We start from the raw sequence: 26334 nt of genomic DNA, 5'->3' as shown, positions 1-26334 counted from the left end.
TGTCCCGACCTAGGATTCGAACTTCGGACCTCAGCGCGTTAGTCGCACTCATACCGTATACACACAATGGCGCCAGGTAGCCAATTTAAATTGTATGGCATACACAGCCAAAATTTTTGTTACTAATTAAGTTTAGGTGAAGGTAAGTAAAACAAAAGGCATACTGGCAACACTTTATTATCAGTCGCCGCTAGCAAAATTGTCTTTAAACTATTTAGTTAATCTAATTATATAATTTTGATCATCCCCGGTGTTTGCGATCCCACTCGCAAGAACAGTGTTACCAACCTATAGCCTACCAAACCTACCAACTCAAAAATATATTTACCAAAATCTATATTACATTGTTATATGTTTTTCTACCAAAATACATGTGGCAACACTGTTCCCGCGAAAGAAGCATTTATACAAAACACACGCGAAGACGACCACCAACATAATATAAAACCGTTGCAATAAAATAAGTGTCCATTACTGGAGATATTACTACGACTGTTTGAATGGCGTATACGCCACTTTATAAATTGACAGAGACGCTGAGATCTTAGATTTGTCCCTTAGTATAAATAATTATTTTTCCCATCACCATATTCCACAACATCACACCTAGCATTGCATCAAACTATTTTAAATATTTTAGTATCATAACCAATTATTATACTTTTTGGTATTTTTTGATGCAATACTTCTTATGCCTAACAAATTCCATTAATTATAGCGTCTTGTTTCAATATTGTCTCTGCCTAAGTTCCAAAAAATTAAATATCCCCAAGATTAAAAATTTGTCTTTACCTTTAAGAGATTCCTAAACTATATTTCAAAGAGGGTACAACATTCTTAGGCACCCTTTAAGATTTTTTTTATTAACAGTCGTGAATATCTCACAATAACCATTACAAAGTTGTACTTTTGCGTACAATATTAAAATAATATTCATTAGCCATATAATTACATCTATAAACATTAGTAGGTATGGTGTGGAGTTGCGTTGGAGTACTTTTGAAGGAATATGTACCTTACTACGAAGGGAAATTGAAGTATTATGCTGTGACTAGGTTTTGCTTTTGCTATGCATTACACTAATTCTGATTACAAAACCTTGCTAAGAAAAACCATAATATATCCACAGACAATTGAAAGGAATAAAAATTTTGTCGGTCTATCAAATAGTTATTCCTTTAAAGAGACATCACAAGATAGTTTCCCCAAAACTTAACACAACACCACAACATACAAAATTAAAACCATTACGAGAAAAACAACACAAAACTGCAACACGGTCCTAACGTGTACTGTATAGGCACTGAATATTAAACTAACTTACATTATATTTACAACTTACAACTAAATAATATATTTGTCGTATTAAAAACTAATAATTTTCCATTAACACAATCTATACAATGTCATTGCATGCGTCCCAATTGGGACTATTTGGGTAAATCACTTCAGTCCGTTCCTTGTGCGTGTTACATCCAAAAATGTAAATTATATTCCATCAGCTTGCCAAAAATATTGACAAACATTTACCATGGTGCCATTACTGGTGGTAGGTCTCTCTTATGTGAGAGTCCGCCTAGATAGGTACCACTGCAAGTTTTTTTTCTGCCGCCAAACAGCAGTATGTAGTCACTGTTGTGTTCCAGTGTGAAGGACATAACGTAGCCAGTGAATTACTGGATATAATAAAACTTAACATCTCAGGTCTCAGGATGGCTAGCGCAGTGGAATACTAAACAATACTTTGTAATTCAAGGTGTTAGATTGTGTTTCTACTGTTTATGGGCGGTCGTATCGCTTAACATCAGGCGAACGGCAAGATAGTCTTGTCATTCAAAGCAATAAAAAAATATCACTTTTCATGTTCGGACCACTGAATTCATCCTTTCTACTAGTTGAGTTTGATAAATGATACCACTGGCTGATTACGGATTAATGCATAGGCCAAACCGCTCAAAGTTAGCCATGTCTACAAATTTTATTCTGTTTATTTTAGCTATAATTTTTTTTTATTTGGGCGGCAAAGTGATCTCACTGCACTTGATGTTAAGTGGACTGGGATCCAATCAAATGTCGATTAACGAGAGATGACTACCCCTCGACAGTCGACACAATTACGCCGGCCTGTTGGAACCGGATATACACAGGCTGATCCCGGAACGAGATACATTTATATGGGTCACTATGGCAGGTTTTAACACCTTGAGTGCGGTAGTCGCTATCCGGGTGGATATAAATATATCTTAACACCAGCAAAAGGCATTCAAAGGTAACGATTAGAATTGTTCATTTAAGTCGGCTAGATATTAATCATATCTATACATAAGCTATAATATTTTGTTAATGAACTGCACTACAAAAAATATATAAAATTGGTTATTATTTGTTTATATTTCTGTATATGACTGATGGAATACACTTTATGTAAACGCATAATTCTCAATTTTTGCCATCCCTTCACTAATTTCTGGGCAAATATAAGGAATAACTATGGTCCATAATATTCCTTATCCTCCCATCCCCATTATCAAATTAAACGCAATATTTAACATTAAAATCCGACTAAAGACACCGTACTTCCACTTTAACAACAAATATGTATGATATAAACTGTCATAAAATCCATAACTGCAGTTATAATTCTGTATCTTCATATCCCTAAACTAATACTTTGTGTGTATTGCTATTATTTTAGAATATTGATCATTAATTATTAAAGTGTAAATAGATTTTATATACCTTTGACCATAACCCATTATCTGCCAATTAGGTGATTACTCGCCTTTTTCAACACCCGATCCCAGTCGCTTTTTCAATCTATCACAAAAATGGACCAATCAAAACCAAGGCTTTTTTTGACATGCTTACAAATGAGTTAGTTCTTGGTTCATTCTTAGAATCGGATTGAGATAGTTCGTTGAAAACTGATGAACACCAGAGTTTAAAATGCTTTATGTCATACAAAATTGTCAGTATGCGTAATTAATAAATTATCATAGTGAAATGGAACCTCGAATTTGATTATGACCTAGCCCTGGTACTTCTTTGAGACTTTTAGGTTCAAGGGCAGTCTAATATCAAGTATTATTATAGCAAAAATTCAATTTAATCGCAACCATCACGTGAGATATCAATACTACCAAGTTGGCAAGCTCAATGTCTGACTTGATGTTTTTATCTGTCATGTCAAAGAACTTTTCACCTGTCTGAATAGAATGTAGTCCCAAATCCCGATATACTATGCCAAAGATACATTTCCCTCGGCGATCAGTGAATAAGGTGCTTTTCAACCAGAGGTATTACCAGAGATTATACTACGTTAGTAAGGTACGGATGTGTCAAACCTACCACTAGGATCTCTCAACTTTCATAGCTTACCTTAGCTTTGATGGAAAGCTAAGTTTTGCAACGCGATTTGGCGAAAACCTTTATCTGAGAATATTAGCACGTCAATAAGTAAAACGATTTAAAATTTTGTATATTTGTAAAATGTATGTAGACATTGTAAATGACTTTTCGGATGACCAAAATCTCAATCCCTTCGACCATGAAGGCTGCAGTCTTCGAAACATCGGGAGTATGTTATAAAATTAAAAAATCGCGATAAAATCCGGAAAATAGTTTTATTTCATCATAGTAGAAGTGTTATTCTAACTCTGAGTGCCCATAAATATTGCTTCTACAAAGGAACTCACAGTTATTTGTGTGGTTGTGGTAATTCTTTCATAAAAATATAGGTTATTCATCCGTAAAATTACTGATCTGGTTGTTGTCTCTGAGTGGTAACAGCCAGTTTTTGGCGGTAAAGGATTATTACGCGGGGAGACACGCGAGCAAAAGCTAGTGTTAATTAATAATATTTTTACAAGAGCTATAACAAAAGATTAAAGTCCAGGACTAAGCAAGAAAATATGCTAATCCTTCAAAATTTTTGTAATTTTGCCACCAACTGAAATACGTAACAAGATTTTTTGTTCTCGTGGAGAGGACAGAGGATGCTGAGTGAAGTTATAAAGAAAGATAGAGCGATTAGTCCCACCGAAGATTCTCTAAATCTGGTGTTGTGGGAGCATAATTAAGGCGAAACGTGACACCAGGCCAGCTCTACTGAACCTGTGGGCCGCTGAGCTGTTGCAAATGGCCCATCTGATTTCATGGATTTCACTAACATTTTTTTTTCAGATATAACTTAAGCTGTATGCCAACCCAATGTATTCATATAAGAATTCAGTTATTTGTAAAAGCTTTTATTAAAATAAATAATACGTTAAATTTATCATATTTATTGACTTAGTCAATTAATTTACGTTGTGGCACAATAACCAAGAGGTCCTTGCCTGTATAAAAGTGGTTCAGTACAGCTGCCTTTGGCTAAGGTAACGCCAATCATAGAAAGAGAATAGAAGTGATATTGAGGAAGATTTGTACTACATTTCATCAAAGTAATAATGGCTATTTTGATATCAACCCAGACAATTGTGCCTGGCGTTCAAAACACCTAACATAGCTGGCGGAATGCGTGTAAGCCAACCTACCCGTGATCAGGAAAACTATAAAAAAATAATAATTGAGAACCTCCTCCTTTTTTTGAAGTCGGTTAAAAAGGCTTGTTATGTACTTTATCAGACCTGCTAGCTTCAAATATGCGAGTTATTAGGTATAGAAGTCAACTTCATCTCTAGACTAATATTGACAAGTATGTATATTTTTGTATAAGGTTATGTTTAGAACTATTTGTCTGATTCTCATTCACAAATAAGAAGCTATTTTATGAGTTCCATAGCCTATTTTATTAGGAAACGAGATTTGCCATGAATAAAAACTTTAAGTGGCAGTAAGTTTAGTAGAGTAATAAGAATTCTGTAGTAATTTTTTTATGTTTGAGTTTGTGTCTTGGAAAGTTTTACGTGAGCAATACTACAAGCCATATTCATGATAAAAGAATAGAATATTGACATAAAAAGTGTAATTTGTGTGCTAACGGCCACTGAATTATGTTGGCGTATTTTGTACAATTAAATTTTTTCCATCGCTAGTTGCAATCGCCAGGTCGGCCTGCGAAGTACAAACAAACAAATCGATTTGTTTATTATAAAAATATATTTCTACACATAAACAGTACTATGTTTGGTATGTTTACCCTATATTACAATTACATTTTAATTAAAAATATTAAAACATATTATCATAAAGAATATACATAGTGTATAAGTTGTAGACAGAATGTAAAATTTGCTATTTTGTAAAAAGTCTAGAACTGTAAAATTCCAAGATTTTGGTGAAAAATTCCAACCCTTTTTATTTGTGGTTCCCAACATCCGTAAATCTTAAGGAGATAACTACAAAATCCCAGAGATTTAGAACTTTTATAGACTTTTTACACAACTTGATTTTACAATATAATCACATGTGTCAACCCACCTTGGCACAATAAACGATAAGACATTACAAAACTATAATTTAGGAGAGATAACATTAAAAAGATTTTTAGTGAATCTAAAATTGATAATAGAAAATAAAAACAAACTATTAAAATGTGCTTTATGTTACTGTAAAACAATGCTTTAGGCCATTCAGTATGTTGGCCTGAACGGACCACACTGTATTAATAAAATAAATTATCTATTTGCTGAAATAGTTTTTACATGAGTATGCGTATAAACACATTTTATGCTATTTTTAACAAGAAAGCCTATTGCACAATATTTTTAAATCAGATTAATAATTTTGACATATTTTCTTTCGGCAATTGATAAAATGTCAAGTTTATTTTAAAAAATAAAGACGGGAAAGTATAAGAAAGCCAATCACAATGAATTGGAATTAGATAACAGGATAGTCAATTCCCGTCGCAGTAGTCTAACAGTAGAATATAACCTTTAGTTGTGTTTAATTTGGGCACAAAAAATAACCCTAATTCGCCAGATGGTAAGTGAAGCAGGATCATAAATGTCCAATGAAGAGATATGATTACCTCTCGCTATTCGACACAATTATGCCGGCCTATTTAAAACCGGATATACACAGAATGATCCCGGAACCAACAATGGGCCACTAAGGCGGGTTTTACACCTTGTGTACAGTGGTCGCTTTCCTTGGATACAAATATCCTACCATCACTAATTCATATTGAGCTGTAGACTAAGGCTTTTTGGCCAAAATACATCATTTTCAAAGAAGGGAAACCGCGGTGAAGTTTCGGGTTCGATCCGGACTGAATAGGGATTCTGGGTTTCTCTGGTCGGTATCAACCCGCAATCTAGTATTGTGTTCGGTAAATGAGAAACCCATGATATGTGTTAGCACAACACACGTTTTTAAGTATATTATAGTTAGACTAAGAACTCAGTAAAATTATAAACATTACGACTTCAGTATAGTGACATCTAGCGGCACTCATTTGAATCACTTTTATTTCCGAAAATTTGTTTCGTACAAATCATGTTTCTATGTGTTTTTCTATTTTAACACATGATTACTTATTGTTAAGTATCACAATCAAGAAAACATTCTTGATTTTATTATTATGTGCATCATTGTAAGTGCATTATGATACTTGTCTCTGTTTGTATAAGGAATAAAATTCTATAGCAATGACTTCCTAGGAGGATAGTTTGTCATGAACTATCCAGTGTGACCAATAAAGTTATAATCACATTATTTATACAAGTCTATCCTCATGTAAATCCAAGATAAAAGGGTGTCATTTTATTGTATCTCGCTCGATTTTCGACCCTATCAAATAAGACGGAACATAGCCAGTAGATATTTGAATGTTTATTACCATTACAAATTCAACGATATACTTATGTGCGTCTGTAGGTAACTGATACCTCATTGCGTACGTTCAGACTTGGCGAGGCTGTCTAGCGAGGCAATGGTGGACCAGAGAGCCGCCTTGCATGCATATAGGCACGAGGCGATTCCAAAATGGCCAAATACTTGCCAATGCACATTATATTATACATATATTATATTATGATACAAAATTCAGTTAATACGATAATAGTGGAACATCCCGAGCCTTTAGTGACAATCGCATGTATTGCATCTTCATCAAATATCAATGGTACATCTGTGCAATTAAATAGTTTTTGGGATTTAACTTCACAGACATTTCTGCTGTCCCATTTAATATTTCACATTGACAATATACAACCAGCGGCATGTGTGCCATTTCCGGAGTCTCCTATACTAATGAAACAAACAAGTCCAGCTTACCTGACCCGTGAGGCACGCATACTAGCACACGTCCCACTGCGACACTCGCTCTTCCACTAGTACCGGCACTGAGTCGTTAGTAGTCGCGCACTCAAGTCACTTATCGCACATACTCGTCGGTGCGAATGTTCACTAGCAGGATGGCGCCGGCGGGCGGGGACGGGCGGACGGCGCGCGCGCGGCGCGGGGGCTGCTACTGGAAGTCCGCCAGCGACTGTCGCCAGGTCGCGTGGAACGGGATGCGGAGCAGCTTCAGCTTCGTGTTGGGCAGCTGCGCCGACAGCAGCCGCTGCAGTGTCGGCAGCGGCAGGATCTCCACCTGCGGCGGGCCAGCCACGTGCTGGTGCTCGCTGGGCAGCTTGCAGCCCGGCACCGGCTTCAGCACCGGGATGCACTCGCCCACGTCGCGCTTCTTCGCGTCGCCCGCCTGCTCGCACTGGTCGATGAACAGCTCGGTAACACGTAGCAGCTCGATAGTTACACCCCACATGAGGTGCGTGAGCGAGTCTTTCAGCCGTAGCACTCCACCCAGCACCTGTTTGTTGGTGGTGGCCGACTGCGACACGTACGTGGGTATGATGAGCAGACGCTGTATGTTGGTGCACTCGGCAAGTGCGTCGTCGAAGCCGACTTTAACGTCCACGTTGACGAGCTCAAGGCTGGCGAGGCGCGGCAGACGGGCCAACGCGCGCAGCAGCGGCGGTGCGGCGGGGGCGGCAGGCCCGCGCTCCAGGCGCAGGCGCCGCAGCCGTGCCAGGCGCCCGAGCGCTGCGCCGAACTCCGCGCGGAACGTGCATTCACCTAGTTCCAGGGACTCTAGTAACGGCAACGAGCCTACCACCTCGCATGCGCGCCACCCTAACTCCTTAATGGAGGTGAGCGATAAGTGCTGCAGCCGCGTCAACGCCGCCAGGTCCGACAAGTCGCGCGTGAGACTCAGTCCGGCGAGGCTCTTGAGCCGCAGCTCATGCAGTAGCGGCAGCGAGGCGAGCGGCGCAGGGTCGAGGCGCGCGTCGCGGATGGCCAGCGCGGCCAGCGAGCGCAATCCCGGTAGCGACCGGCACACTGCCTCTACCGCAGCCGCCGGACACCGGCACATCTCTATCCTGCACCACGTCAACACACAAAATATGTCAGAATTTAAACACAATGTACAATTATAACATTCAAGAGCAGTTATACAGTTATATACCTCTCTAATGTGTCGACAGTTCCAATATGTTGCGCGAACTGTTCCCAGAACACGGTGTCGTTCTGTGGCAGCAACATCTTGCGCAGGTCCAGCCGCTTGGTGCCGTGGCGTTTCAACGCTGTACACAGCCCGCCCCAGTCGCTCACCTGTGAATCCACAACAATATTTACCAGGTCTATAAAATATTATAATTTAAATTACCATCTAGTGATACACATCACAGACCATGAGAATCTTGATGATTTTTTATAGGGTTTATCGTACTCACTGTACACAACCATTTTTTTTCGAACCTGACCCTACAGAAAAGTAATTACAGTACACTAACGTGTGAGTTCTTCATCCGCACGTGCCTCCAGAGCGCTGGTGTCGCGGCGAGCTGTCTCCACAGCTTGCACACGCGCGCGCTGTGTGCCAGGTCGCGCATGCCCAGGTATTGGAAGATCTGGGGGAATCAAAAGAAATTTAGTTGAGTGGTACGGTTGTGACATGAAGGAGTATGTCAAAATTAATACTGTAGGACATTGATAGAATGGTTAAGAGAATAGAATGGGGTAATAGAATGTTCATTTTAATGCAAAAGCAAGTAAAATTTGAAAAAAATAAAGGAGTCAAAGATACACACACAACAGTAAAAGCAGTTAGATGAGTTGATGCTAGAAGTTATTTACGCAAAATTATAATTTTGACGAATATTCTAGAATCTACACCATAATTTCTCTAAGAGACGAGTTTCTTGTATCATTATTAAACAGTGGTAAGTCTGTAACCTGTTTGGGCTGTATAATATATTTTAAACACCGCTAATACGGATAAAAAATACAATAAAAAAAAAATAACAAAAAAATAAAGTGTGTGTGCAATTCACATACGGCAGAAGTTTAACTTCTGAAAAATAGCCTACGAGAGTTTGAGATGGATATAGAATATCAGGAGTATTAGGATAAATGTAAGATTTATTAATTTTGTATAACACTTAAACATACTTGGAAAACTAATTTATAAGTGAGATTAAAATATTAACATAAATACAAATACACAAATAATACAACACGCCAGTATTATACTAGAGTTTTGTAATACGAAGGCGCAAACACATGTATTAATCACATGCTAACAAAAGAAAAAAAAGATGCAAAATGTAGCAATGCAGGCTGGTTGAACGCTGTTCCATTTTCAAACGTGACGTATTTTCTAATCATCGATTTTCAAATCAACGGTTCTAAAGAAGTTTCCCTTAAAAAATATCACGTTTGCACGCAATGTAGACTAGAAAATATAACAAAATACCTGCACAACTACATTGTAGTTACTATCATGCGCCTTGTGATAGAAGGCGGTGAAGTGGTCCACGTCGTCGGTGCGCGGGCGTCCCCTGCGGCGCGGGGAGGCGGGCACGGGCGGCACCCCCAGCACCAGCGCCACGGCCGCCGCCGGCGCCGGCGCCGCGCTCGGGGGCGACGCCGCGCCGTTCGCCAGCCGACCGCGACGGGCCTCGCTGGGGGGACGAGGGGGTTACAACAAAATATTTACTCATGTGCACACCATGAAATGACGATACCAATAAACATTTTTAAATTGATTGTGGTGCAATAACAAATTATCCAGCCAGATATAAAGCCTCAAATTGAATGCAATTTTATTGCTTTACGAAAATATATCTAATAATTGTATGTCTGTAGTATGCATCACAACCAATATATTAATGATCGACTTGGTGTTTTGTCTCTTTCAGACCCATGTTGGAAAAAAGTGACAAAACAGTTTTCAAAATCAATAATGTTTATTGGTAAGCATTTAAATAAAACATTAAGCACTATTTTATATATGAAAAATGGTTTAATCGCTACATTTCCTATGATAAAAATGTTTGCAAAATGATCGGTTATATATATAACCCGTATAAATTCAGAACACGACCAATCATGTCGGCGTACGGTTTGCAAAAAAGGCAACGCAAAACATAATTTTATATTTCATTTTTTATAATTTTTTTTAAGTAAATTATACTCAAATATATAACATTACAACGCCGCCATTTTCAATCAGATTCTAAACGGGTGATACGTAAAGTAAAAATATTACATTACCTTTGAAAAACTCACACCAACAACATTTATTATAATAATGGATAATTTTCACATAATGCTAATTTATTTAGCGTCATCTCGATACATTCCCTTTGTACATACACAAGTTAAAAATCTGTTCATAAGACAGAATTCACAATACATTTTTCAGGCACTAATTTTATTTAAGTCATCGTTTTAGCTCGAAAATAACAAAAAAAAAAAAATTGTTCCATAAACAAAAAAATATATACAGGTGTTACAAATACATAGGATTATTTCCAATTCATATTTTATACTAACAATTTGTAGTTTCTTGATAATGTTTTTTTTTTACATTGTAATGCAGCCTTGGGAACACAGGGCGGGAACTGGGGAACACAAATCACCCCTTTCAACATAGAAAAAGATCATACAGATATGTAACTACCAGATTTCGATAGTAACCAGCCGAACGCCGGTTCAAAATCATTCACATTATAGTTAGTGCGAAATCAGTTTTTTTACATGGCACGATAAATAACTCCACTATTATGATCCAGATAGTGTGTACAGGTGGGAGATGATTACCCCTCGCCAGTCGACACAATTATGCCGGCCTGTATAAAACCGGATATACACAGGTTGATCCCGAAACGCGAAACACTTACATGAGCCACTGTGACGGGAGTAAATTTATATTCATTGAACCAGCAACTACATTTTTTATATATTTTATCGGACTCTAAATATTATTATACAGTGTTAACATAAAACTTCCAGATCTATTCATCATAGACTACATAATTTAGATTATTAAAAAAAATATTAATTCAGAATATACAAATTAAAAAAGCATAACGGCATACGCACACGAGCTGTACTCATTTAAGTTATCAGAAAACTGAAATAAGAAGTTTAAAAGTAAAGGCCAAACTAACATCAGAGTGAAAACAAAAAATAATTCGCGCAACCTTTAGCAAGACTGTCTCTTTCTATAAAGCTCTTTAGTGAGACAACAAAAATAATTAGTACAATACAAATATACATAAAATACATAGTATTCTGATATGACAAGTATTATGCGTGGAGCCTCCATTCATTCCACTTCTTGTGATATCAACATGTAGCCATAAAGTTGTCGACCATACTTTTTCAGCGAGATTCGTAAGGAAAGCAGAGTGCATGCCGCAGCTTTTATGCCATTTTGCCAACCGACAGCCTCGTATGCGTGCCAGAAGATCTAAAACGATGATTTACAATATCCAATAACATTGATATATAAACATAATCATAAACTTGACTTTATACAGGGTGTTCCATTGCAGCGTAAAATATTTTAAAGTGGTAACAAGGATATACAATAATTGTGATAATTTTTATCATTATCAGCTGTTACTTTTAGATGTCATTCAATTTCTTGTTTTGAATTGATATACCATTAAAATATTTTACACTTTGAAACATGTACAATGACGTCACTATACACTAAAGACGAAATATTAATCACAAGGTAGAATGCAAACGTGAAAATAGTAACATATTCATGATTTTCTTAGAATTTTTGAGGTTTTTTTCATATAGCCACGTCAATGTTTATCTGTATTAAAATATAATAAAGTAATTATATATCAGTCATTATTCTGCGACTCTGGATCGCATTTCTCCTTCTGTTATCTGAAATGAAACATATTTGTGAGAAAAAATACATTGACATCATTAATGGCATCACATTAGTAAGCATTAAGTCTAACTTATCCTTATAACTAATACAGGTTCACGTTTCAAACAGGTTATAATAATTAACCTGTTGTAACAATATCAAATTTAATAATATTAAATTCAATTATCTAATTGTACAAAAAAAAATGCTTTGAATAATTTCAAAAACAAAAAACTAAGCAGGAAGGGACTTTGGCACATCAGGATCACGCCAGGCAGAAAGAAATATAGACAGATAATCATTCACTAATAATACTTCTTTCTTGACTACTAAATACAAAATTTACGTGTGTTGTGCGGCGTGTACGAGACTCCTAGGCACCACGACGAACCGTCTCCCGTTTAGAATCGCCAGAGACTGCGGCGCCGCTCCTCGCCACGTGGGCGTCGGCGCCTGCGCAGGAACCGGCGCGGGCAGCGAGGGCGTCGGTGCGGGCGCGGGAGTTGCGGAGCTAGCTGGCACTGCAGGAGAGGCCACTGACCATACACGCTCGCCTTCCACGCTACCCGCCGCCTACACGCACACACATATGTTTAGTTTATTGTGAGTGGCAATAAAGCATACACAAAAAATAACTAATTAAATCAATTTTTAGTATACCATAAATTTGATGTTTTTTTTTTAATTATTATCTGAGCATGGCAACGTAACTACACTGATCCTGATGGTAGGTGCGAGTGTTACTTTCGAACACTAGAAATTTTCAAAAACCAATGTGTTTGTATAAGCCGGCCCTCGCCAGGCAAACGTATATATAAATAATAATAAAATAATAATATCAGCCCTGTATTATATACTTGCCCACTGCTGAGCACGGGTCTCCTCTATACTACTGAGAGGGATTAGGCCTTAGTCCACCACGCTGGCCTAGTGCGGATTGGTAGACTTCACACACCTTCGAAATTCCTATAGAGAACTTCTCAGATGTGCAGGTTTCCTCACGATGTTTTCCATCACCGTTTAAAGCGAACGATAAATTCACAAAGAATACACACTTGATTATAGAATCAGTCAGTCAGTCAGTGGTGTGTGCCCTTGGGATTTCAACCTGCGGACATTCGTCTTGGCAGTCCGTTCCACACCCAACTAGGCTATCGCCGCTCAATGCAATCAGGCAAACATATGCTCATGTTAAAAAAAAGGGTTCACCTTCATCCGCAGCAGCACTCTCCGGTGTGGCCGGGTGGGAATGGGCGCGGGTCTCCGCGGGGGAGGCACGCCAGATTTGTGCACCAACGCCGGCGGCTCTAGAAGCGGTGGCGACGACTTCCGGCAGTTCTGTGGTGATAATAAACAGTATTAATTGGCCACATTTTTATCGATATGGATCATGACCAGGAAAGCATTAAACAAGGTAGATCTATAATAGATAATTAACTTTTTATTTAATAATACATAAGTAAACGGAAAATATAAATATACTTATTTAACTATAGCTATTAATAGGAAGTCTTATCGCTAAGAAATCTCTTTCAACCATTTATTTGACTCATAAAAATTAATGTAATGTATTGTTAAAAGCATTATTGATACAGTTGATGTGGCAGCCATGTCTTCACTGATATTCACGCGTTAATTCAAAATAAACTAGCTGCAGGCAAATTATGGCGTCAGCAATACCACAATATTTATGACAAATTTTCAAGTCTTATAATTCAGATTTTTAATAAATAATTTGAATATTTTTTTATTAATTTTAATTAAAGCATTTTTATACACATCTTATACTGGCAGGGTTAATGCAAAGAGAATTCTCACCCAGTAAAAATTATGGTGGTACAGAGATAGACGAGGGCATGTGTCTAATAAAAAAATAATACTAACAATATAGATAAAACAAATGTATATCTACTTATATATAAATAAATACATATATACATAAATAAATGCACTAATAAGCTAACAATGAGAATGTAGTTTTTTTTTCGTAATATTTAGAATTAGTGTATTTTTAATAATCAAAACGAGAGTGAAATTTGTGTCCCACATAGGGTGAGGGTGGGGCGAAGTTCCGCTATTTGATACGTAATTCGTCGTCCCCTCCCTCCTGAGAATGTAGTTATAGACTAGTTGTTAACAATAATGTTACCTTGCAGAGGAAGGTGGCGGTGTTGGGCGGGTGCCGCAGCCCCACGCAGGCGGGGTGGTACAGGCACAGGCACGCGGCGCACGCCAGCGACGGCACGGCGCCGCGCCCGCACGCCATGGAGCACGGCTGCACCACCGCGCCGCCCGCCGCGCCGCCCGCCGCGCCGCCAGCCGCGCCGCCAGCCGCGCCCGGCACGCTCGCCTGACACACACACTACACTATACACATCCTGAAGGAGTAGGCAGATGTGTACCTACTCATCACCATGTGTTCGGTACCATGATGTGATAGGGGGCGAGCCTATTGCTGCTATTGCCATTTGCTGGTTGTAAGATATATCTATAACCGCTCGGATAGCGACCACCGTACACAAGGTGTTAAAGCCCGGCATAGTGGCTCACGTAGGTATGTCGCGTTCCGGGATCGGCCTGTGTATATCCGGTTGTAACAAGTTGGCACAATTGTGTCGACTGTCGAGGGGTAATCATATCACGTCATGTGATATTCTATTGGACCCCACGTCACTTACCATCAGGTGCAGGCGGGTCACTTTGTCATGACCGCATAAAAAAAAAAATATTTCGGCCACTAAGTTCCTGGACTCTTGGTTGATACTTAGCAGAGAAATCCAATATCACTTTGCCCCTTCCGGGATTCGAACCCATGACCTTAGTGACGTCGTCCCGCACAAGCAGTGCAACTACGCCATCGAGGTGATTGATAATATATTAAATTATTTTAGTTAACATTCAGAACCAAGGTTATTTGTTAACACTTGCTTTTGTGCCATTATTGACTACACTGTACCATCAAGTTGCTTAATCAATGTATAAACCCTTATTATCCATTCAGTATAGGTAATAGTATTGCAAAATATTTAAATATTACCGGCACGTCAGGCGTAGTCTGTACAGGCGGTGGTCTCTGAACTGGTGACGGTTGCGGTGGCGGCGTCTGTTGTTTCGGAGGCGGCGGTGGCTGAGCGGGTGGCGGTGGTTGCGGAAGCTGGAGCGGCGCTTGCGGTGGCGGTTGTGGCGGTGGCGGTAGCTGCGGTGGCGGTGCGGCGACGGGGCTCGCGGGGGGCTCCGGCGCCCTGCCCCGCACCAAACTACACTCGCACGCGCTCAGTACCCGCCAACGAGGGTTAATTGCACAGTGTCAATTAACCCTCCTTGCGATAATTGCGATACACGGTGGTCGATAGTACCGAGATGTTGCAAAATAATCCACTCACGGTTGATTATTTCGTAACTCTACTCAAAAGGGGGACTGTTTGAGCGTATTTAAAAAAGTAAAATGTTTAACTAATCGACGCACCAAACGAAACTAATAATAATAGTAATCGTGTGAGCTTCAAATAATTATTTACCAAACTCACACTATTACAATATGACTTATAAATTACACTTAATAGTATGTGACAAAGTTATCAAAAAGGAAATGTATCGAATGAACCAATTTACTTAAAACTACGATAACTTAAAACTAAAATCTTCGTAAAGAAAAGTCAAACATTGACATTAAATATTAACATTAATACTCAATGTTATTCGAGGCATACCATCATGTTACCCACTTGCTAATTGGCACAATGCAAAAAATCTAAGCCATGAAAAACTCAGCGAGTTACTTGATGGAAAATGCTACCCATTAACACGTTAATATTTGGACTTGTGGGTGCATTTTCAACCTCAAAAGGAAGACAGTGGATTATTTAAGCTGCCAGGAGCATAACAAGGCAATTTACTTAAATATTAAGTTGCCCATAATTTAATGACACAATTTACAACTTTTTAAAGGAGCTCGGACATTTTTAGGTTACTGACAATATTAAATATCAATCAGTAATATGTCCTCCAATACACTATGCAGTGCGAATGAACAGTACCTCGGCTTCTTCCAAGCGGCAGTGTTGTTGTTTTCGGTGCTGGGTGCTGGTTTCTTGGCCTGCTTGACGGCGGCGGGAGAAGCCGGCGCGCTGCTCAGCCGCGATCCCACAGACTTCACCTGCTTCGGTCAACGGATGCATTTATTGTAGGCAACGTGTAAATCAAAAGCATTCTTATATCAGATCGTTGATTGAAACTAGCAGTTAGTGTATTTCTGAGTGAAGGTATGATATTGCCGCTCCGATAAATTCTCGTAATGTAATGGTAGTGGTCTTAGAGCATGTAAAATTACTGTTTAGTAATATTTATTATGTTGGAAACTTAGTTTTTTATTAAAGAACACAAGTATATGGTTTCATTTATCACTCAATGTCAAAGTGACCTTGTATAAAAGCCCCTTTTTGGAATACAATCAAATTTTTAGTGCTTATGTTATAAAACTATAAAGATTTAACTCTTCTAAATAAAATAAGTACACGAACCCTAATCTTAGGCGGCGGTGATTTAGCGTTGGGCTCCGGGCTGGCTCCCTTAGGCTGCTTCGGTTTGGGCGTGCGCTTGCCTTCTACCACCTGCGTGACCGGCGCCGGCGACGACACCGGCGACTCCACGCGGCGGATCAGCTTCGCGTCTCTGGAATAAAGGAGTTCGATTATATGACTTTTATTTTATTATTAGTGGTGTTGAATGTTGGAATATGTTTATATAGGGATTTAAGATGTTAAAGAGTTAAAATTAAATAAACACAAACATTTTTTTATATTATAATTAGATAGTTGATAATTATCAACAAAAAAAAAAGTACAACAAGTATTTTAATGTATTTTAATGTATTTATGTAGAAAAAAATACTCCCCTTTTTTTTTCAAACATCTGTACGTTCTGTACAGAGAAAAAAACTCAACTGTCACTCTATAATGTTTGTAATACAGTGTAGGATAAAATATAAAAATTAATAAAAAAAAAAACAATACTAATACGGTCCTAGCATACTTCTCGCGCTTCCTCAACCTTCATTAATCCTTTCATGCATTCCCTCCGGTTTCGGGTACTTTTAACTTGGCCTTTACTGAGAATGTCAGATATCTGACATTCGAAGGTTCGGCGCGGTCGACCCCTACCGGCTCTTCCATCCACATTCGCCTTATAAACCCTCTTTGTCAGTCTCTTATCATCCATCCTCTCCAAATGCCCAAACCACCTTAGCATTCCCTATTCATACCCTTCTCAATTTTTGTAACTGCATACTGATGTCAGTAAATAAAAGTGCATTTACCTTATGATTTCTTTTTCAGGGTCATCTACTCCTAAGGGCTCTTTGAAAAAGGAGAAATTTTCCAAAGTCAGTCCAGTGCCTGAGAGATGTTCAGCAACCTGAAATTAATGGTTGATGTTATAACAGTTTCGATATCTTTTAAGACATTTCAAATTGTTAATTTATTAAAAGAAATCTGAAAATTTGTCATGATATTTGATCAAGCATAAACCGGAAATATTATACTGAATCTGGTACAATTTAAAAAAATATATACACTACAAAATTAATTACAAGTTTTGTAATGGTACTAGATGCGAAATGTTAATAAAGATTAGATATATCAGGTACCCACCTCCCTCGTGGACCTGAGTTTCTTCCCCTTGGGCGTGTAGTAGTATATGTCGGCGTTCCTCCTGGAGTGCGCGTCCAAGGCGGCTCGGAACACCAGCTCGCGCTTCCACCCGCGCTCGAGCGGCACGCGGAGCAGCGGCGACGACATCTCTATCGTCGCGCGGCGCCCGCGCTGCATCGGAGACGACGCGGTGGAAACGCCGCTGGCCTGAGGGGCGGACACCACCACGTTATACAAAAACCATAAACCATTTAAAGCCATTGCAAATAAACCTAACCATTATATATGAAGACGTCATATAAAAATTCTACACATGTATATTGCTATCTGTATAAAAAAAAAACTGAGTAAAACAAACAATGAACAACTTTTACAATTACTAAAAATGGTTAAATAATAAAAATCAGCTGAGAATATACAATAAGAAAAGGGTTTTTTACCAAAACATTACAAATCAAATGTAAACTGCATAATATTGTAATAGATAAAAAAACATTCCATACAATATTTAATAATAATCAGAACTTACGTCAGTAGCTTCGTCAGATCTTGATGACATTGCCGAAGACGGCCTGGAACCGTCTGTAAATAAAAATAACACTCATTATTCATTCACACCTATAGCGTAGTGCTTAATTTTTTATGATTTATATTTCTTTTCCTCATTCCCATTCATTAATATTTAGGAAAAGTAAACGCAATTCTCTCAATTTTCCACCAATAAATCCTTCAGAATTCAATTAAACTGAACAAATAAATTTTAAATGTACGGATCAAACACATCAGGTTGTCTGGAAGAGATCGCTTTTAGCGATTGTATTAATTTTACTGTATTTTGTGTATTTAATAAAGTGCTTCATTAATTCAAATCAACATGAATTAGCGGCATTCAATGCAAAAGAGGAAAATCATGCAATTATCAAAATTCTATAAATAATCTCTAATTTAATACACTATTTTAACATAAAATTTTAATATTAATGATATTTTTGACTTATCCCATCAGTCCCAAATCTGTTTTTCAAATTTTTTTCTTCAATAGCTAGCTCAATTATATTTAATCACAACAGAGACCTACAAACAATATTATACAACCAAAAAAAACATATAAAGCTTACATTTAACACTAGTAGTTTATCATACACTCAATCATTTTTTTTTTACATTCATAGATTGTTTGAATGATCCTTCAGAAGAAATATAATACAATAGCTTTTATCAATCTTGAGTGGTTAATTTATTTATTAATCTTGGGACAACAAAGAGTTAATAAAAATAAAATAAAAAAATCGAAAAAATAAAAGGCTACTTTATTAACAAAGAGTTAAACAATATATATTAAATCAAATAATAATACATGTTAATACCACGAATAATAACTGTGTAACCCACAACATTATCCTTAAATTTGTTTCAGACAAATTTTGTTGATTGATTACTGAAGTGTTAGCAAACAGTATCCAAATAAACATAAATATCAAATTATGTATATCTAATTATTATTGTTGTTTATGAATATGAATAAATTCTGAGGATGTAGTCACAACTCAAAAATGGGTAAATCTGTGCCATGATAATGGCATAAAGGCCACACATTATTTTGACAGCTCATAACGCACCGCATCGCATTTGAGACAATAAAAATTGTCATACAGTATACCATTCCACACTTACTCCACAAAGATAACTTTACATAGTTTGTTGCTTACATGGTCAGATAATAAGGTTGATAGTCAAATACTTCATCTCACAATGGGATGTCATATTAAACTCTTATTTAAACTTACCAGTATCTTTACGCGGCCGTTTGGAAGCACGCCCCGGTGGGGGAGGCGTGGCCATTACTTGTCGCAGAGGTGTGAAGTCCTTTTTGGCAGCTATCACCTCTGCTTCCAGTCGATCTGTATGTAAAATTATATATTTATTATTTTTGATCCATCTCTTAAAACTACAGTAAAATCATGGTAAAATATATATTAGAAAACTTGTATTAATTTGGACAAAATTTTAACTTTTACTTGAACATTGGTAGTCGCTATCTAGAAATGATTTTTCACACAGTCCAGCCAACCATCCATAAGCATACCCTAATAGCATAAAATAGTCAAATTTCACTCACCAAGAATACGACTGTACATTTCACTTGTAGGTTTAAAGTCGACAGCAACAAAACCTTTGAATTCCTCATTGGCAGTGTCACTAAACGCATCAGATGCCTTCCGTTTCACTCCTCGTGTACTATCATCTTCCACATCAGCAGGCTCCACTGGATCAGAATCCATTTCCTGCTTCACCTCTGCCTCTGGTACGTCAATGTCCTTTTCAATTTTCTCTGTGACAATTTCATCTTCAATTTTCTCATCAAAGTCACTATTTTCAATCATTTCGGATGGTTCTTCTGACTCTTCATATTCCGGAGGCGGGTCTGGAGACAAAAAATATGACAGTATTAGATTTATGCAAATTACCGGGATTATAAATAATATTGAGTAAGTATCCTTTTGTATAGTAAATACACATAATTAAAAAATTTGGGCCACTTATTGGTCCTGTATTCTACTTATACGTTTGTCCTCTACCATGTTATGGGAACACATATAGCAAAAAGTATGTGCCCTGGTTGCGCATCTACCTACCCTTTCGGGGATAAAAAGGTGTTGTATTCTTTATTGGTTAGGTTTTAAAAGTGATTTCCTCTTTATTAGTATTGTTTTTTTTTCGTTAATTTTTAGTTATTGTTAAATACTTTTATGTGGATTCTCTCCACACTTTTACGGTGATGTGCGTGTATTAGCTTATATAATTAATCAGAAGTAGTTGTATAGAAGTAGTATTGTATAGACTTTGTGTTCAAGTATTTGAAAAGACTTATTCAAAAAAAATATATTTAATAACAATATTATAAAAGAATGGACAATTGATGACAAAAATAAAGCCCAGAGTTTCTTTCTGCCTTTCTTCTTCGGGTAGTCATCGCTTAGGTAGTTAGTGAAAGGCTGGTAGGTTAGCTAGGTTAGGGCTTTTATTGTCCTCACCGGTGAGGATCGCGACGCGTTTCTCCCTTATTGCTTATTTAAAAATACATATATACATAATTTTATTTCTTCTTCCCCGCCAGCCTGAGCTGGCTTCTTTGTTTACTAAGTATATTTTTCATTTATTTTATTTTCAACATAAATTGTCTTTGTTTATGTAAGCTAATTTAATTAAGTGATAATTAAATATTCTCATGTACCTTGACTTGTCATAAGTGCAACTATGTTCGCCTACGTGATGAATAAAGCATTTTTTTTTTTTTTTATTCAATCCATCGCTAATTTAATAACTCAGTGAAGTTAAGATGAAAATTATTTTATGATGTTGAGAGTCAACAAACTTTGAAGTTACGTAAATACATTCAGTGGCGAAGAGCTAAAAATATCCATGTAACAATTGCATTACATTAAACTTCACAGCTGGTAAAGTCACCCAGATGTCAAATGAAAATCAAAAAAATCATTAAGGCGGTCAAACAAATCATTTTATAAGTATATTTGTATTTGTTTGCAATATTGCCTATAGGAATAGAGTTTCTCAGAATAAATAAATGAGACAAAATAAAATAAGCCCTATATTACCGAGATAGAGTAGGTTTCATAAATAAAGTCATTTTCAGTTTTGTTCTGTAGGGTCTAATCATCATATCATCCATTATAAACAAAATTCCCATGAAATAAACTTTACTTGTTATAGTATTAACATAAATCTCACTCTCCTTTTAGTCTCATCTCTGTGTTATGTATATTAATAAAGCTGAAGAGTTTGTTTTTTTTGTTTCAATATGAAAGCCCAATTATCGAGGAAGGCTGTATAACATCACACTATGACTCATAGAAGAGCATCAATAAAAAATGTTGCAAAAATTGGGGAAAATGATATCTTTTGAGAATTTCTGTTGCGTGTGCTGAGTAAACAGTTAAAGATATGCAATAATCATGTATTACAGAATTGTTCTTTTTGTCGGTCTACTAATCTGAACACATTAAATTCAAAAACTACCTAATGGATTTTGATGAAGTTAATATAGACTCTATAGAGATAGTTGGAGTCTGGAAAGGACATAGGCTATTTGCTATCCCGAAAAAACATATAGCGGTACCCATATCCCGGAAAATTCATCCACGCGAGCCAAGCCACGAGCAATGTAACTATAATTTATGTTACAAACAATAAATGAGCATTACTACAAACAGGTTTGCACACCTTGTTTGCTTTAATATTAATTACATGCACCTATAGCCATTACCTGCATCTCATTAATATAGCTATCAATGGTGAATATTATATCTTATAGGGAATGAGAATGTAAACAGAAGGAATTATCTAATGCATAAATTCTTATATTGTTACATTGCTTTTGAATGTCTTGGTGGCGTTTTTATATTGCTTATGTGTTCCAACACTATTCTGAGGGTTCAGTATTGAAACCCAGGAAAATAGTGATATTGGGTTTTACTGCTCAGTATCAGCTTGGAGTGTGGAATTTCTCAATATGGCAAAGGGCTCACCTCCTATAACCTCATGGGATGGAACACACATGGCAAACAGTGAGTAACCGCTCCAGGTTTAATTCATTGGATTTCATCTTATCCCATGTTAACGGTGATGTGCGTGCATTAGCTTATATAACTATTGCGACTATGTACAAGAAAGACTCGGAAAAAAATACAAAAGAAGTACTGAACAATTGATGACAAAAAGAAAGCCCGGAGTTTCTTTCTGCCTTTCTTTTTCGGGTAGTCATCACTTAGGTAGCTAGTGAACGGCTGGTAGGTAAGCTAGGTTAGGGCTCATGTCCTCACCGGTGAGGATCGCGACGCGTTTTCCTTCTATTTCCCCCTACTTGCCAGCCCGAGCTGATTACTTCGGTTTGTTCCTTGTTTTTGTTATAAATTTTATCCCTAATTTAAAATGTCCATAGTTACATAAGTAATTTTAATAGTTGTTTAGAAATAATAATAATTATTCTTATGCTTTGTTTTGACATATCATAAGTGCAACTTTGTTCACCTATGTGATAAATAAAATATATATTTTTTTTATTTTAACTTAGTTACACCTCTGTCTATCCCTTCAGGCTTTAATGATGTTATATGTATTTTCTTATCTTGAAATGAAATGAATTGCTGATATTGGCCAACAGTAAAAAACAAATGCTCTCTCAATTTCCAGAACTTTAAATTCATATACACACTTATGCATATTGTCAAGCATGGAGTTGCTATATCAGTTTCCAACAAAAAACAACTTTCTATTTTAGCTAGCATAAACAATATGATTGTTGAATAAACTTTCACTTACGACAATTACACTGCTGGTGTAACAGCATGACATTTTATATTGAAAATATCTTGCTTGGCATCAAAAACCGCACTAGTATGCTCAAAAGTATGTACTATATTTTTGATACTCTAATATTAAAGCTAGTTATAATGATACTAACAGGGAGGTTATAAGTAGATCCTTAAAAGTTTGATTATGTACACTTTCAGATGTAAGGAAATTTTTAAAACAAATTGTCAATTTAAATGCCAACTTGTCTCCGTAGCAACAAACAAACACACCTATCCCGATTTCACTAATTTCCGAAAACAGATCATTTAAAATCTTTTATACAATTACAAAAAAATAGTTTGTCTTAACAATAAAGCAATAATATATTTATTATAATATTGTCATGCAGTTTTAATTGCTGCCTTCAATTCCATTCATTTGTTTTACAAGGGGTAAAAACGGAATTATTAAAAATGTAACATATAACCTACATCATTAACATGGACTTCAGAATCTACTTAGCTCAATTATCACACTCTGTTTCCATTTCAATATTCATAAATACAACTAATCATAATTTTTCATATTAAGGTTATAGCTTAAGGTCCATTTTTCATACATTTTGTTTCACCTTTAATCTGGGTAACTAAACAAGTATTGACAAGTAAAGAATTTAAATTCACATCTAGTTAGTGATTAGTTCTCGCAGTTGAAAGAAAAACGTAAAAATAATTAATATGCATGGATATTTCGGCCTTTAAAATTTAATACGACGAAATTAGTTACCCAGATTAAAGTGAAACAAAATGTATGAAAAATGGACCTTAAGCTATAACCTTAAACTTGTACTAGAACTTACAACTAAATCAAATCAATTGAAATTTTTGCTATGTCATTTCTTTTTCCATTTTCAAGAATGCTATTATAGTATGTTATGACACTTTTGCAAATATGAAACTTCTAGATTATGCAATACTAATGCAGTGTAAATCATTCCATTTGTTGGATTTATTTTTTACCAACTTTTAGATAACTAAAACATTACTTGTGTATGACACTAGAATTCATGAAAGAATAATGAAGTTATTTACTAAGTAAATTTAATAGCTTGTTTCCGAGTTTTGTAATTTTGCTGTATCAATGTTAGTTGTCAGATTAGTTATGTATAACTATAAATATTGGACCGTAAAACTACTAGTGGTATCAGAATTTTATTGTATTTTAGGGAAAATTTACAAACTAGGATTTCCAATCAAGGTCATCACGACTAGATAATATAATATGGAACTATACTGTTAACATCCATATTGAATGCATTCAGAAGATGCACATAAGCTTAATGAAAACATTTCCATTAGTTTTAAATAAATAAAGCTGAAAATGTGCTTACCAAATTAAATATTAAAGAATTTGCCAATAATTACTTTTTCATATTTTATACATAACTTCAAAGTTACATGCTGTTTACTACTGTGAAATTAATTAATTTATTTGAAACCTGTAAATTGTTATACATTATTTTCCATCAATATAAACTCTACCGCCAGTTCGGAAAGCAGTTCTCACCAGAGAAGAACGGACGAGAAACTCTGGTGTTGCTCATTTTAAAATCAGTTTAAGGTATAAACAACAGTACATAATAAAGAACGTTTTCAGTTCAGTTTCAGTTGTAGAATTTTTTCCTACATTACCTTAATAGTGGAAGTTGATTATTTTACGTTCTAATTTATATGAAACTAACTTGTAAATAAGTAGTCGAGTTACTCCGATTGTGTTTATAGATGATTACAAAGTCAGATTATAATGTCAACAGAAAAAAATAATCATCAACCTTTTTCTCATTAGATGTGAAGATATGATCAAACATTCAAAGTTTCATTGTTAATGATGTCATGTAATAATGATCTTGATTCACCAGTAACAATATTTTATACAAGCAACTACGTCAATTCGCAACGCATCGCCATCGCGTTTGAAAACACAACGCGACAACCGCCATCTAATTATAATCATATTAGTATCCATATTGAATTTTGTTTGCTTACAGACAAACTTTATACAATGACATTTTGTATGATAAAATAATGATCAATACACCATAAATCTAAAGTGTAGAGTTGGATACTAAGTTTTATATGAATTTAAAAGTGAATAACGCTGACAAATATGGATAGATTAGGTTGAAAGTATGTCATCACAGACACAGAGAGGTTATGTGAAAGTTTCATATTACCGTCTGCGAATGTTGGATCCAATATTGCTGCAGGAGGCGCCTCCTCCTCCGGCTGCGGTGCGGGCGTCTCTTGGGGGTCCTCAGTGGTGCTCTCAGGTGCATCGCTAGAGTTCAGTTTATCTTCGTCTCCTGCTACGTTATCACTCACCGCCATTTCATCCGACATTGTCAATTTTATCAAATTTTATCACAATTCCGCCGTCAAAACTTCAATAGGCACATAACAAAGCTATTACGACACATTTGCTGCCCTCGCTGCTAATAATCAACGTTTGTGCGCGTCACAACGAAGATTTCCCGCTATAATGGTTGAAAAAAAATTTGGCTTTATCGCGCATACGTAACAGTCACAGCCCGGTTTTAATAATTTGTCATGCACTGTACTAACTGGCTTTCACGAGTTTTCGACCAATACACGCCTAATAACTTGTACATAAACGAATTTTCAACAATTTGTTTCCCAAAATTACATTCTTTGGAAAATGTCGATCATAAACAATATCCGCTCGGAGACGCCACCTTTGTCGATTGTCCTCTACCAAACTCTTGATTTTGTCTTTAGCTATTCTCTATGGAAGATTTTATTTTTGGGTAAATTTCGAGATAATCGACTAAATTAGGTTCCATAGATTTTGATACTCTTTCCCTTTATTTGTTTTTATTTTAAGAAAAAATGAAACGGAAGTTTCATTGGCGGGAATTTAGTTTTATTTTGAAAACATCGCAAGCGGAACTGTGGCCCATGGAAAATTTATATTAAATATATGCTGGCTGATGCTACATAATTCATGGGCATGTATCCATAACGGTAAAATTGGGACCTTTTTTGACTAAAATACATGCATATGCACACACCCACACACTCGCACTGTTTATCCCTGAAAGGGTTGGCAATTTCTCCACCCACTTTTCACCGAGCATTCCGTCCCGTATTGTGATAGGGGACGATCCTACCGCCAAATTGGACACTAATTTCTAAATCCTGGCTAAATCTGCTCGACTAGTGATTTCAAATG

At 36.6% G+C, this 26334-nt stretch overlaps 1 protein-coding gene across 3 annotated transcripts; it reads right to left on the bottom strand.

Annotated features, from left to right (window-relative positions):
- Positions 1–161: 161 nt before the first annotated feature.
- LOC115445906 lies at positions 162–25846 on the bottom strand. 3 transcript variants are annotated; one of them, XM_030172404.2, is made up of 12 exons: positions 25319–25846; positions 19892–20197; positions 19560–19673; positions 18302–18354; positions 17773–17979; positions 17439–17536; positions 16645–16795; positions 16162–16283; positions 9704–9911; positions 8742–8858; positions 8414–8559; positions 162–8327 (listed from the first exon to the last, which is right to left on the bottom strand). In XM_030172404.2, exons 1-12 carry the CDS (start codon positions 25482–25484, stop codon positions 7415–7417), a joined length of 2601 nt encoding a protein of 866 aa, XP_030028264.1. In that variant the 5' UTR covers positions 25485–25846; the 3' UTR covers positions 162–7414. The 3 variants fall into 3 exon arrangements, with proteins under 3 accessions (XP_030028264.1, XP_030028267.1, XP_030028265.1); XM_030172407.2 differs by lacking the exon at positions 25319–25846 and adding an exon at positions 23255–23353; XM_030172405.2 differs by having other exon boundaries at positions 7415–8327; positions 16162–16280.
- Positions 25847–26334: the final 488 nt, after the last annotated feature.

The sequence above is a fragment of the Manduca sexta genome, chromosome 4 (assembly GCF_014839805.1).
Source record: "Manduca sexta isolate Smith_Timp_Sample1 chromosome 4, JHU_Msex_v1.0, whole genome shotgun sequence".
In the NCBI taxonomy this organism is placed as follows: Eukaryota; Metazoa; Arthropoda; class Insecta; order Lepidoptera; family Sphingidae; genus Manduca; species Manduca sexta.
Note: the sequence above shows the minus strand (reverse complement) of the source record. Positions and strands in the feature narration are given on the sequence as shown.